Source organism: Adiantum capillus-veneris, chromosome 13, assembly GCF_014529385.1.
Source record: "Adiantum capillus-veneris isolate H3 chromosome 13, ASM1452938v2, whole genome shotgun sequence".
NCBI lineage: Eukaryota > Viridiplantae > Streptophyta > Polypodiopsida > Polypodiales > Pteridaceae > Adiantum > Adiantum capillus-veneris.
Window position 1 is genome coordinate 102,385,686 of NC_140943.1, and position 15,468 is coordinate 102,401,153.

The window sequence follows — 15,468 nt, forward strand, 5'->3', positions numbered from 1 at the left end:
TGTGTGGTGGTGGTGGTGGATGCGTGTGTATGTGTGTGGTGGATGCGTGTGTGTGTGTGTGGATGCGCATCCATACACACACATCCGTGTAGGCGTGTGCGTGTTGACACAACACACACCCACCCCCATAGGGTGGGTGTGACACAACATGCACGCACACAACCTGTGCTGGCATGTGTGTGTGTGTGTACACACACGCATGCGCTAGCATGTGTGTGACTTGTAGGGCGGGTGCGTGCAGCGTGTTTCCCCGTGTGGCCCAGGCGGCACGTAGCCCAAGGGCCACGCGTCGCCCAGTGGCAGACCACGTGGCCATGGAGCGGCCACACAGGTCGCCTCGTAGCCACGTTGTTTGCCACGTGTACCATCGCAAGCCAACGATACGCGTGGCATGCCATGTTGGTCACGTGGTCTGCCACGACGACAGCGTGGTGACCATGTGGCATGCCACGCGTAGCGCTGCTGGGCAACAATACACGTGGCACGACACGTATTGCCAAAAAAATGGTGCCACGTGCCATGCCACATGTATTGTCGCCCAGTGGCATTACGCGTGGCATGCCATGTGGTCGTCATGTTGCCGTCGTGGTAGACCACGTGACCAATGTGGCATGCCATGTGTACCGTCAGTTGGTGATGATACGCTTGGCAAACCACGTGGCCACAAGGCGACCTGTGTGGCCGTTCCATGGCCACGTGGTCTGCCACTGCGCAATGCGTGGCCCTTGGGCTATGCGCTCCAAGTGACCATTTGCAAGGGACAGACATACGCCTCTGCATGGGGACGCGTGGCCGTCGCATGCTGGCTCTCAGACCCTTGGCCAGGGACGGACACACATCATCGCATGGCAGCGTGTGGCTATCGTGCGGTAGCACGTAGCCGCCGCTCGCACATACTCGCCTCCCCTACCGCCCGCACACACACCCGCCGCCTGTCCGCACACCCGGTCGCCGATCGGCCCCCCCGGCCACCTCCCCGCACACCCGGTCGCCCGTCGGCCCCCTCAGCCGCCTGCCCGCACACCCGGCCCCCCCGACCGCCTGTCTGCACACCCGATCGCCTACCCGCACACCCGCCCCCCCGGCCACTGGCCGCCCGTCCACACACCCCCGGTCCCCCCATCCCCCCGGTCACCAGCACAGCCGGGTGGGCATGCCCCCCCTACCACAAAAACACATAGAATTTCTCCTTTTACCCATTGCGTTCAACCAACATTCACGTGCGCACACATTCGCACACAAATAATTTTTGAAACTATATATTTTTTATATAAATTTGTTAAAATATTAAAATATTATTGAATTTAAATTTGTAACGGCTATATTATTAGATGTGAGTATATAAACAATTCGTTAGTTTATTTGATGTGATCTTCTGCTTAATTATGTTTAGCTTATTATTATGGCTTGCTTTTTATTTTTCCTGGATAAAGAGCTTTCTTATCCTTGTTACAATGGTAAACTTATAATATATGAATCATTTCTTTTAGAAATAATTTCTCCAATGCAATTTACAACTTTAGATGCATTCATTGAAGCTGGTGATATTGAAATGAATTTGCCTCTTGAAAGGACGCTCAACAATTTGGGTGACTTCATCTATGTACTGAATAAACAACTTTCACGTAAATACAAAGTCAATGTATCCTATCAAACACACTCTGTAGACTCACCTAGCACAACTCCCATTGCCATTGTGGATAGTCCGTCAGAGGTGCACTTCGCTCAAAAGGAGTTAGTAGATCTATGCTTCAAAAGGAGTACAAGACAAAAACTTCTGCAGGCCGAAAAGAAGGGCACACTGACAAAGCTTTTAATGCAAATACAACAAGTGGAACAAGTTACAGAGATTCCAAGGGCTTACAATGGTGATCTTGTTTTAGAATTTCCACCTACCATGGGGAGGTTGCACCATATGGACGCAATGGAGAATAAGTATGATCCTCATTTGTGGTCGAAGCCACAAACCTCCAATATAGTTTTTCCGAGTGTAGTGCGTCTTAGCTATTGCATAGGATCTCTAAAGTGCATGAATGAACAATGTGCCGCCCGCTTGGCTAATTATCATATTCCCAATACAAGTCATTTCAACGGGTACATACAAAAGGCAACTGCACACGGACAATATTGTAAGATTGGAGATAAGAGCCTTACATGCCACTTTTGCAAGGCAATTGCTTTCTGTATTGCAACATGTGATTGTATGTATGCCATCCGATGAGACCGCCACCAGAGTCATGATTCATCGTGGCACACATAGGCACTATGTGCACAACGGCACATCCAAGACACTAACAGACAACACCAAGGTGATGGTGCAAAGGGTTTTGACTGTTGACCCACATGCAGGAGCTAGGAAGGTTCAAATGTGTTTGGCAAAAGAATTTATAAGTACAACACTTCTTTGCAACAACAACAACGAAGGAATTTTAGGCAAGCAACAGCTATTTGCAATCGCTGAGGAGTTGGGCCATTGGTGCAAGATAGTTGGTATGAGCATTTCCTAGATTCTTATTTCGATGCAAAACTCTATGGTAAATTATTTTTGCTCTAGACACTATGAACATTGTTAGGTTTCGAAGGTCAGTATCTAGTTTACGAAGAGGGGTTGACAAAGAATCTTTTAGCATTGATGCACTCCTAAAGTGAAGCGAGACTGCACATATGACTTTTTCCATGGAAGTAGGTTTCCTGGTCAAGATACGGAGGGGGAGAAATGTTATGTGTTCAAAATGTCCACAATTGGTCTAGCATCCGGTGTGGACCTGGTGAACCGAATGAAACAAGACAGGGATGGCGATCTTCGATGTGCGTGGATCCAGTTTGATCACACCAGACGTGTTGACGAATGGGTGACTATGGCCTGACAATTTGTTTGCAACATGTAGGACCTTTTGACTATTGCAACTTGTGAAATGAAATAGGAAGACATGGAAACGCAATGTCTATTTTGGGAGTGTCTCAATGATGTAATGCTATCATGTGGGTGTGACATAGCTAATTTGTTTGGCTTCATGGCGGATGAAGCTCAAGCAAATTGGAATGCAGTTCGAATTGTTTTCAATGGTGGAGACAAGACCAATACAATGAGCGGTCGAGAGCGTTCTTGTCTTTTCCATTGGAAGCAAAGCTTGTATCAACACGCAATGAAGTATGTGGCGCAAGCTTCTCAACATACACACAAACAAATGTGTGAGAAGTGTAGGCAAGCACCAAAAAAAGAGGCTGCAGCAGCAGAGGCTCGTCTAATACGCCAATGGTGGTGTAATGGTCATTGCATAGATTGTAACATTCCATACATGGATTCTTGGCTTTGTTGTTGGGAATTTCCTATTGCACATTGGGGTGGCATTATGATATGCATAGAAAGAAGCTCTGATGGACCAAACACTCCACGCACAAACCTTGCAGAGAGCAAGCATGGCAGCTGGCTAGCAGGGGAGGGTTTTTGTAAACGCATTTCATTACATGATGCATGTACAACCGACCTTGAAAATTCCATCTTACAGAGCACAAAGGCCATTTCATACAGCCATGGAAAACACATTGGGAAGGGTCCATCAATTCAGAAGCTTGTGGAGCGCCATGAAAAACGTCCCAGTGAAGTAATAAGAGCAGTGAATGAGGCTATCGAGGGCACTCCAATGTATAAACAACCGACTCCGTTGACAAGAGATAAGGAGACAACAAGGCAAAAACAAAAGCCAAATGAGGTTATCAATGTGAAAGATGATGCATCGCATAGGCCTGATTACAACTCGGTCACCAAAGATCGCAAGAAGTGTGGAAGACCCCGTAAGGTCAACTTTGCAGAAGAAGAGATATCACAAACCCCAAAACAAAGTATAGGTTTGAGTGGGCAGTATGGAGTGGAACGCAAGGTCAATGAGGCAATGTGGGCCATACGCAGAACTTCACAAGGTAGTAGAGTCACATGTAGCGGCACGCCAAGAGGAGGACGAAGGTGTGGAAGCAATATTACAGATTCTAGCCTTGGTATACCGGCCCTATCTTTTGAAGGATATCAAAAGCATCCAAATGGTGTGGTGCATCAGTGATTTTGATTTTGTCTGGATCATGTCTTGCATTGCCATATAGTAGACCAGAACATTGAGCCACAGCCTCAACGTCCACCACACACTTGGCCCGTGCATGTGGGCACCAACCTATCTGAGGATGAGGTTCAAATATTGCATGAAGGGGGGTATCAAGTGGATCTCAGGAAAGAAGGAATCTCTAATGTAACGCAGGTTGTTCCTGCACAAAATATGACCAACTCTCCTTTCAAGTCAAAAGATACATCCACTCCTAAAGGCAGTGCACGAGCCACATTGCGAGATGGTGTGCGTGTAAGGTATCGGACTTCCATTTCCGAGGACACTGCTCGCAAGATCAGTTTAGCACTAGCACTGAGAGCCAAGGTCATAGAAGAGATATGTGCGGCAGATGGTGTTAATGAGGTCTTCAAAGTAGAGACCAAAAGTGAAGATGGTCATGCCGGGCTGTACAATGTTTGTATTTGAACCAGCCATCGTGCACATGTCCAGACTTCATGGAGCGGGTGTCAAATGCAAAAACCATATCTTGCATGTAAACGTTTGTATTTTATTTATCTGTGTGTGCTAGGGTTAAGCCAAAATGAGAACGGTAACTCTACCAGGTTCTAATTTTATCTTTTGATGGCCACATTTTGGTACATTGATTTGCAGTTTTTTTCAAATTTGGGAAGTGGTTGTTTATGTGTCAAATCGTGAATAAAGTAATATAATATTTTCACAATGGCTATAAATTGCCATTGCTTGAATTATTTTTGTGAAAGCGTCCACTAGCTACCGTTGCGCACTTCTCTTACTTTTCACGATGTCCGACGATCTTGAGAATAAAATCAAGTCTACGTGGGATGCCATGGAAGCCATTCCCAATGGAGAGGCGTTGTATGGAGCCGACTGGTTTACGGAGGCTCTGAGGGCAGCAATCAATGTGTATCGCCTCTATCATTGCCGCACGGAACTCAATATGCGGACCTTGCTCAGCTTGCATTGAACGAGAAGGGACAATTTGCTTTCTCTTGCTGGAAGAAGATTGGGCTCGTCACAGAGGAGGATGAGGAGCAAATGATGTAGCGTCTAGGGATCGTGGTGAATCTTCTTTTGCCATTCGAAGGCAGTACATCTACTCCTAAAACCAGGCCTTCCAGAAGATGAACGCTTCTTGCCTATGTAATGCAAGTGCAATGAAATGTAACTTTCTATGACTAATGGATGTTCTTGTTTTAAATAGAAACAATTTGTTTAGCTCGCATATCTTTGTCTATGTCTCAACCTCCCTAGTACCTTGTTGCCTCTCTCTCTCTCTCTCTCTCTCTCTCTCTCTCTCTCTCTCTCTCTCTCTCTCTCTCTCTGAGAGAGAGAGAGAAGAAGAAAAAGATGGAGTGGAGACTAGCAAAATTGCGTAAGAGAGATAGAGAAGGAGGAAGAGATCTTTTTAGGAATCTGCTTGCCTGATTCCTAAAAAGCGCTCACCAAAAATTGCTCAGTTGAAAATATCTCCCGCCCTGGAAAGAGGAAATTTACAAGATTTTGGAAGAAAATCATGAAGGATCTTGTGGAGGCCAGTTTTCCATGAAGATCATGTTCCATAAAATTTTGCAAGAAGGCTATGTGTGGCCAAGCATTCAGCGGGATGTTAACCATTGGTGCAAGTCTTGTTTGCCTTGCCAGAAGATGGGAAAGAGAATTTTGAAGCTCGAATTACAAAAGACAATTCTAGCTTTTGATGTGTTCGAAAAATGGGGTCTTGATGCTATTGGCCCTTTACCTATGACTAGCAAAAGAAATGCTTACATTTTGACAGTAGTGGATTATTTGTCACGATGGGAAAAAGCCAAGGCTGTCAAACAAATTACCAATAAGGAAATGGGAAAGTTTGTTTATGAGCATATATGCTGCAAATTTGGTGTGCCACTAGAGCTACTTTCTGATAGAGGACCAGGATTTAGAGGGAAGCTGTTTGATTTCTTATGTGAGAAGCTCAATATAAAGCACAGGTACATTTCTCCTTATTATCCACAATGCAATGGTCTCAATCAGAGGTTCAATGGAGAGTTGGTGAAAATCTTGACAAAGATGACCCAGACACATGGGAAAACTTGGGATGCAGAGTTGCCTTGTGCATTATGGGCCTACAGAATGGCTATCAAAACGAGCATAGGATTTTCTCCGTACCACTTGGTTTACGGCAAGGAAGCTCTATTGCCAATTGAAGTGGAGATTCCTGCACTCAAATTGTTGTCATTGAGAGATGAAGAGCAAACAAATACCTGGCAGAAAAGACTATTGGATCTACAATGTTTGCAATTGGACAGAGTTTTGGCTTTGAGCTACTATGAAAAAGTGTCAAAGAAGGCTCAGCTAAAAGCTAATGAATGCGTAAAGGATAAAGGAATTGAAAAGAGTGATTTGGTGTTGCGATACAATAGTATGTTGGACATTACCTTTTAGAAACAATTTCAAATCAAGTGGGAAGGTCATTTTACTGTTGTAAACAAGTTTGACAATGGCACGTATCAATTGGTAGATTTGAGTGGTGCACAACATAAATGTCATGTTAATGGTTACAGATTGAAGAAATATCTGGCACGTTTGATTACAATTGTGATAGATGAAATGCTATCAATGGAGGAAGACAGTGTGAAAACATCTGAGAATGGAACTAAGGTTTCTGGGAATGAACTACATCAGTTGTTCGCCCTAGAAACCTTCACTTGTCATGAATGATCAAGCAAGATGGGGGGGGGGGTTGGAAAGATATGTCATGCATTTTTTGGATGAGCATAAAGCCACTAGGTCATGCCAAAAAGCTTGCCCACTAGCTTCGTGTATATATGTGTACATAGCCCTGCAAGTCTTAGAAGCGACCATGACAAAATTCATGTACAAAGGTGTGATTTTGCCAAGTTTGGGTACTGATGTTTTGAGTTGTTGAAGTCTCCAAAACATGGCTTTCAATAAGTATTTTCAGCCGTGCTTTATAGCTCGTGAATCGGACCTGTACATCATGAGTTATGAGCATCCGAAGTGGGCGGTCTCAACTTAGAAAGTGATTGCAGGTGCATGCGACAAGGGCAACTAGGACAACTTGATAATTTGGATTAGAAATGCTAAGGTTTGCAAATTCTAAAGTAGCCGAGGACTTGGGCTCCAAGTTGTGTGTTACGATGTGTCATTCGGTGACTGGAGCAGTAAGTATGCTTTGGGGAAGTTGTCCAAGAAGCTCTCCTGCTTTGGGGGAAATCTGGAAATTTGTTGGGCACAAGGGGTTTGGCAAGATTGAGGAGGAAGTGCCATGTGGCAGGGGAATCATCCCACATGAGAAGGAAAAAGGGGAGAGTGGGGGGTATATAGGCTAAAGAGGGAGCCCATTATGGGTGTATCAAAGCGAAAGAAGCTCTCAAGGTTTGGCTAAGGAGGGGCTCGTGGGCTTCATGGGAGAGAAATGGCACATTTTTTGAGTCCCCACTCAGCTAGACAGGCTCCTAGCACAAATTTTGATCCCTAGACACTTGCCCCCACTCCATTCCCTTGGTCGAAGGGTCACCGAGACCTCATTTTATGCCCAAAAAAGGCAAAAAATGAGCCAACTAAAAGATGCCTACCAAGAGAGCCTTGTCGGCTAAGAAGAGAGAGAAATTTTTTGGGATAAAAGGTAAGAAATCTCCCCATTTTAATAGCTGCAACACCTGCACAACTTCCAAAGAGCTCATTTTTTAGCAAGAAAGAGTACACCCCTGATTTCGAGCAGCCATAACTCTTTCATCCTTTGTCTATTTTTTGCCTATGGATACTCTATGAACATCTCCACGAGACGAGCTTTGTCATGATGTCCTCTATTTCTCCTAATTTGGAGTGTGTTCCATGCTTAAAAGGTTTTTCATAAATCTCTACAGGTGTTTATCATAGGTGTTTTTGGCGGTGTAATAGTTCTTCCTTTAAAATGTGATTCATGCAAGGCTATAGAGGCACTCATTTTTCTTGCCGTTTGCACGCTAACAACGTTCATGGGTCAAATCTTGTTTTGAAAACTATTCCACGTTTATGTGTGATTATGATTGGGGTATCTTGGTTGACATGTAATGGTTGGAGAGGCTGATATCAATGTAATTAGTGTGTACTTGCTATCAGAGCTCCCCATATGATATATCAATGTAATTAGTGTGTACTTGCTATAAGCTTCCCTTATGACGAGTGTGCTTTTGAGACTTGTGGTGTGGTGACTTAGAAAAATTGGCAAGTTGGGGGGATTTTATTGGCATAATATGTGTAAGTGATTCTTCATTGTATCATTAGAGTGAGATTAGAGGTAGTCCAATACTGATTATTGTTTATTTACAATTGTGTAGCAGTCTCTTGAATCCTTCTATTCAAAGAATCCAATGAAGCTCTAGCACTTCTTGTGTGATGGTTCCAAGCCCTAGCTAGGTTATTACTCTTCAGATTGAGAATTTTGTTGGTCTTGGTATGTGGATCTTGCATATGCTATGACACCTCCAACATGGTGTGTTGAATTTCTCATTGATGTGTGTTGATGGAGGTATTGAGGAAAGAGGCTAGGGTTTTCTAGAAGGCAAATTGAACCTGCAAATGTCACATTGGAGGCAAGGCTACAAGAAAGCAAGAGGGAGATTGGGGTCTTGTGGTGTTCTTGAAGGTTTTTAGGAGTTTATTTTTCTTTAGCTAACAAGTTTGTTTTGTGTGTCCCTCGGTTGGCTTGGCTAGCGTGTGTTCTCCTAATTCCAAGCCTAGGCTCCACAATTCATCTCGCATGGTGTTTTCGGTGGGCGGGTGCTTGTAATTCCCAAAAGGTGAGGCTTGAGCTAGGAGAAAGAAGACCATATTGTCTGTTGCCTGATGTTTCAGGCTGATGTTTTATGTTTAGGGAGAATTTTTTCCAGACGGCAAGAAGGCTTAGTTACATAGGTGCCCCACATTTTGCTTCCCTTGTTAGAAATGGGGGATTGATGCATTAGGCCCTCTCCCTAGGGAACAATCAACTAAACTCTACATTGTAATGGAGGTAGACAACATGACTAGGTGAATTAAAGAATATGCCATTGGTAGGATCATAGCTGGTGAGATATCTAACTACATGTGAGAGAATCTGCTGTAGGTTTGGGGTGCCTCCAGAAATTATTTCAGACAGAGGGCTAGGATGCAACATCATAAGCTTGGCAAACTTACAAATCAACACCATGCATAGGCACAACGAAGAGAGAGAGAGAGAGAGAGAGAGAGAGAGAGAGAGAGAGAGAGAGAGAGAGAGAGAGAGAGAGCATGTATGCACACAAGCATGAGTGTGTGCAGAAACAGATAGAGAGATAACACAGGCATTGGGTGCAACCTCCCCCATGCAAGAATGAACATCTTCCTCTTGCATGTATCTAATGCATAACTGAAAATTCATGCTATAAAATAGATACATCATCTCACTTAGGCATATGTAGGGTTTGCTCAATAAGAAGTTTTTTTTTAATAAAAGTTCTAGCAATATGATAAATAATCTAATAGAATGCAAGCGAGGGTGTGCTTGCAAACCCCATCTAGAATGCGGTGGCTCATTTGTAAAATCAAAAGCCATTGCTTCTAGCACCTATCCAACTCACGTATCTACTATATAGCAATACCATATAACATCATCATAAAATCATACCATCATGTTATGGGGCTTCTCGAACCTCCTTTATCTTATTGAAGTGATGGCGATAAACTCGGACATAATTGTCAATATGAAGGACGTAGTTGCTCTGATTAGTGCATGGAGGCTACGAGAGGATGTCAGTCCCTCAAAAAACCCAATCGAAACTCACTCAATTCAAATGCACCTATCCAACTCACGTATCTACTATATAGCAATACCATATAACATTATCATAAAATCATACCATCATGTTACGGGGCTTCCCCAACCTCCATTATCTTATTGAAGTGATGGCGAGAAACTCGGACATAATTGTCAATATGAAGGATGTAGTTGCTCCGACTAGTGCATGGAGACTACGAGAGGATGTCAGTCCCTCAAAAAACCCAGTCGAAACTCACTCAATTCAAATGCAGGAGTTCCAACCACCAAAAGCTAGTACTCAACATTTGTGCGCTCAATTCATTATCCAAACAGCTCACATCCCTTTTAGAGACTCGTTCGCATACTTTTGCAACGGAAATTGAGGCCTACCCACGACGCGAACTTGATTGGCTGCCATAATATTTGCTTTTAAAAATTACAAGTTTTTAAGTGTAGTAGAAATGGGCAAGTTGTGGACATGGTTTTGGGACTGCCTCATGCATCGGCGAGTCTCATAGTCTCGCCGGTCTTGAGTTGTAGAAGAAGCTAGGCTAGAGAGGGGGAAGTTGAAGTTGTGTGGGGGGTGGAGGGCAGCTGTATGCAAACTTCAAAGACTCCTTTGAGCAAAAGTAAAAGAAGCAAGGAGAATATATGAAGCCTATTATCTCTATGTTCGATTTAAAGCTTTAACTCACCATGTAACCTTCATAAAGTGTCACTGTTGCTGTGTGTGTGTGTGTGTTTTGGGGGGGGGGGGGGGGGGTTTACTATAATTAGGGAAGGGTGTCCCTCAACGGACCCTCATCCCCAGAAAAAAGTTAATACTGTTTGTGGGTAGACAGCTCTACTCCCTGAGCTTGTAAGCTTTCTCCATTGCAATGATTCATGCTCTCCAGCGATGAGTCTGTTCTAAAGCTCTGAGAAGAATCTCATCCTCTTTGTTCTGTCTCGTCTAAGACCTACACGCACACAGGAGATGAGTGACCCACTAGGTCTTGCGCGCGCGCGCGCGCACTCGCAGGCCACGCAGTGTCACACACAGTTCTCTCTGAGGCTGCTTTGTTTCTGCTCTAAGTGGATATAGCCTAGGTCTGTGCTTCAAGTATCGAGGCTGCATTGTTTGATGGGCTCTTCTTCCGCTTCAGCAGGTACATTTCCTGTTTTCGTTTCGTATGCGCTTGTATGGGCTTCCGCCAGCCATTCCCCTGTTCCCGCAGCTCTTCTGCCTTGGGCGCTTCCATGACCCGCACTTCCTTGCAGCAATTAGAGCATTCAAAGGCAAACTCTCCAGCCCCATACACACAGGTACTCTCTAAAGCCTTGTCAGAATTCCCCCGTTTCTTGTGAGTTATGGCAGCTCCCCCCTTTGCCTTGCTTGCCTCGACGCTCCTTGCCGTGCTCTATCGTTACACAATATGCAGTCATGGGGCGACCGATCTGGCAGACGTCTCTGTACTTAAGGAGCTTCTGCACAATCTAGGTGGCCAAGCAAAGCTTCCAGCATGGGTTGGCAATGACCCTTGTGGTACCGCCAGCTGGGATCACATACAATGTGATGGTGACTCTGTGATTGGAATTCAGCTTCAAAACATGAAGCTTCAAGGCGAGTTGCCAGCAAGCCTTAACCAGATGGGTAACTTGAAATACATAGCATTACAAGGTAACAACTTCACTGGCCCGCTGCCCTCTTTCCGCGGCCTTGCCCGTCTGCAGACTGCATATCTAAATCTCCAGTCTTTTACCTCCGTACCTGGTGATTTTTTCCATGGCCTGTCCTCTCTTACATTGCTGTCCATGGATTATTCTTGTCTCAACGAGTCTGTGGGTGGATGGTTTCTCCCAACAGATGTTACTGATCTTCAACTGCTCTCCACACTTAGTCTCACGAAAACCTGCCTCAAGGGCTCTATACCGGATTTCCTCGCCAAGCTTCCGAACTTACAATCACTTCATCTCGCATATAACTACCTCTCAGGCTCCATTCCCCCAGCATTCTCATCAGCTAACTTGATCTCTCTGCAGCTCAACAATCAGCTTGGGCCGGCTCCTCTCTCAGGTTCCATAGCTCCTGTTGCGGGGATCGAGTCTCTTTCTCAGCTATGGCTGCAAGTAAATGCCTTTTCAGGTCCGATTCCATCACGCCTGGGGGAACTTGCAAGCTTGAAAGATGTTTGGCTTAACGACAACAACCTGGTTGGCCCAATCCCATCTACATTCTCTGAATCGACATCTCTTTCAACCTTCTATGTCCAGCACAACCACCTTGATGGAGCTCTGCCAAACATACCGCTCCTTGGTCCAGAAAACTTCACATATGGTGGTAATGGGTTTTGCTCAGAAAAGCCAGGTATTGCATGTGCGAAAGAAGTGGAGATTCTGCTGGCTTTTTTGGGTGGTGTCGGTTATCCCAACGATTTGGCAGTGGCTTGGACAGGCAATGATCCGTGCTTATGGATTGGGATATCTTGCAACCCTTCTACAAAAGTTGTCATCACTATAAATTTACCCAGTAGACATCTTGTCGGCATCATATCGCCAATGATTGCAAACCTTACATTCTTGCAGAACCTTATACTGAACAACAACAACCTTACAGGAACTATCCCTTCTCTCGCTTCTTTGACATTTCTTCGTCGAGTAGCTCTTCAAGATAATAATTTGTCTGCACCCATGCCTGTGCTCCCACCAGGGGTTACTGTCAATGTATCGGGCAACCCTGACATGGACAAGCTTGGGTCCTCTTCATCACCATCAATAACTAAAGGGAATCCAGTCCCTGTCTCAGAGCCATGGGTAGGGATAGATGGACCACCGATGTCTAGCAACTCAACTTCGATAACCTCCTCCATTTCGCCTCTGACAGGGGCAGAGGAAACAGGGCATTCGACACATAAGCGCTCAATTGCTGGAGCTCTTGCAGGGGGGATTTCGGGCGCTGTATGCATTGCGTTTTTATCTGTGATGCTACTGTTTTTTGTGGTGAAAAAGCGGAAGAAGTATAGTAGAGTGCAGAGCCCAAATAGCACAATGCTGGTGCATCCTTCTGGTGGGCTTGATGACCCGGAGCTTTTGAAGCTCACAGTGAGTAATAGGAGTATAGAGCTGGGAGAGACAAGCCATACTGGAAGCACAGGAAGTGTCCGTCTGGATGGTATGCAGGTTGTTGAAGCTGGAAATCTAGTTATTTCAATACAGGTGTTGCGCAATGTGACTAACAGTTTTAGCCAGGAGAACGTGGTGGGAAGAGGTGGCTTTGGTGTTGTATATAAGGGGGAACTGGATGATGGTACTAAGATAGCTGTGAAGAGGATGGAGGCCTCTGTTGTAAGTAGCAAAGGGCTCAAGGAATTTCAGTCTGAGATTGCTGTACTTACCAAAGTGCGACATCGCCATCTTGTGTCATTACTAGGCTATTGCATATATGGAAATGAACGGCTTCTTGTGTATGAATACATGCCTTTGGGCCCCCTCAGTCAGCATCTGTTTGACTATGTGAAGCTTGGCTTCACCCCGTTGAGCCTCAACAGGCGGTTTAGTATAGCTTTGGATGTTGCCCGTGGCATGGAATATTTGCATGGTTTTGCACATGAGGCCAGCTTCATCCACCGTGATCTCAAGCCTTCTAACATTCTGTTAGGGGATGACTATAGAGCCAAAGTCTCAGACTTTGGTTTGGTGAAGTTGGCATCGGAGGACAAAAGCTCGGTTGAGACGAGGCTTGCAGGCACCTTTGGTTACTTGGCCCCAGAGTATGCAGGTGGGGACGACTATTATGTCTTTCTTTGCATGTAATATGCTATGTGTGTTAAGAGGAAGCATCTTCAAACGCAAGTAGGATTCAAAGCGCATGGTGTCGTCATTCCATTTGCTAGAGGCAAGGGATGTCCTCGGTTGCGATCCTTAAGAGCAACTTGGTAAATGCATAAGCATGTGTATCTCCACCAGCAAGAGTGGCTTCTGTTGAGGTTTCTTTAGCTACTTGTTTGTAAGCATGTGCACAGATATGTTTAAGGAGGATGTGTGAATGCATGAAACTACTTGTTTGTATGCATTTGCAATATGCATTTTTAGGGAGGATGTGCAAATGCATGGATTTCTTCACATTCTATGGAGAGTGAGGCATGGGGGTTGGAATTAGAGGAATCAAGTACCTCCAGTCTTGAGGTGAAAGAAATCTTGTTTTTGAGTGAACATGCTTTTAGTCTATGCTTCTTGAGTGCCTTATCTTCCTTGCAGTGACTGGCCGAGTTACTACAAAGTCAGATGTTTTCAGCTTCGGTGTTGTGCTCATGGAGCTCATCGCAGGTCGCAAGGCCCTTGATGAGACACAAGCGGAAGAGAGTGTCCACTTGGTTGCATGGTTTCGTCGCATGTCTTCAAATCTAGATGACCTGCGGGCATCAATCGATCCTGCTTTAGATGTTACTGATGAATCATTTCAGAGTATACGCATGGTGGCAGAATTGGCCGGACATTGTACGAACAGAGACGCATGGCACCGGCCAGACATGAGCCATGCGGTGAACGTATTGTCTCCCTTAGTAGAGAAGTGGAAACCGATCGACATTGAGGGAGAGGAGGGGATTGGGATCGATCTGGACATGACATTGCCACAAGCATTGAAGAGGTGGCAGGCATATGAGGGGGCGTCTGCATCGTCGGAGTCCGCATTCTTTACACGCAGCGATCTTGACAACACAAGCAACAGTATGCCAAGCCGGCCATTGGGCTTTGCAGAGTCGTTCACCTCGAATGATGGCAGGTAGGATGGTGGCAATGGGCTTCAATAGAGATGTCATAACTATTGTAATTGTAAGTCTGTGCATATACAGAAGCCAATGGATTTGTGTTGTACACTTAGGTGACGTACGTCGAATGTGTCGGACTTGATGTGACTTGAGAGGTGCCACGTAGGATGCCATGTCAGCAATGCTTTGGCTACTTATTGGCTGTATGCCAATGGCAGCAGTGGTTTTTTTTGTGTGTGGGGGGGCAGTTCTGCTGGTGCCATGTCAGCAGTGGTTTTTTGGTCATGTGACTTGCTTCTACTATGGGGAAATGTTGCTCTTTACTGTGGTAAAATGTGTGGCAAGCAAGCCAGCGTTTGTCTCCTTTTTCCCAAACAAAACACAAGAGGCTTGCTGGTGCCAATTAGACAACAGACTTTTTTTTGGATGTGGCTCTACAGAGCATGTGATAAAAGGCTCATCCAAGTGTTCCCTTTGTACCACTTAAAACAGGGCTATCCCTTTCCATCATATTATGTACTTTGTCTCTCTACTGGTGCTATTTGTGGAAGTTACTTTTAATTCAGGTCTCTTTTACTTTTTTCATATTTGCCCCCCAAAATAGGGCAGTTTTCTGAAGCTTTATTGCATTTTGTGAAATTTTCCTTCCATAATTTCCAGAGAAATCTGTAAAACCAGAACCAAAGTGAGGGAAGTTTTTTGTATTTTTGGGGTTTTTTTTAATTCAGGAATTTGTAAAAGCAACTTTGGACCAGTGTTAATGAAAAATGTGTCTCAGCTTTATATCGTGCTGTTTTCAATTTCAAAAATGCCGGTTGAAGGCAAGGGGAGAATGAATTTTCTACAATTTCTTCTTTGCAAATTCAAGGAAAGGAATTTTGTA

General features: G+C 44.8%; 1 protein-coding gene across 2 annotated transcripts; it reads left to right on the forward strand.

Annotated features, from left to right (window-relative positions):
- The first annotated feature begins 11,050 nt into the window (after window positions 1-11,050).
- Window positions 11,051-15,165, forward strand: LOC147444544 (receptor-like kinase TMK3). Of its 2 annotated transcripts, XM_086527124.1 has the most exons (3): window positions 11,051-13,594; window positions 14,074-14,599; window positions 14,699-15,165. In XM_086527124.1, exons 1-3 carry the CDS (start codon window positions 11,188-11,190, stop codon window positions 14,700-14,702), a joined length of 2,937 nt encoding a protein of 978 aa, XP_086383250.1. In that variant the 5' UTR covers window positions 11,051-11,187; the 3' UTR covers window positions 14,703-15,165. The 2 variants fall into 2 exon arrangements, with proteins under 2 accessions (XP_086383250.1, XP_086383249.1); XM_086527123.1 differs by having other exon boundaries at window positions 14,074-15,165.
- Window positions 15,166-15,468: the final 303 nt, after the last annotated feature.

Coding starts and splice junctions, on each gene's coding strand:
- LOC147444544 (XM_086527123.1), top strand. CDS start 11,188: ATGGCAGCTCCCCCCTTTGCCTTGCTTGCCTCGACGCTCCTTGCCGTG. Junction 13,595..14,073: donor CTTGGCCCCAGAGTATGCAG/GTGGGGACGACT, acceptor TCTTCCTTGCAG/TGACTGGCCGAGTTACTACA.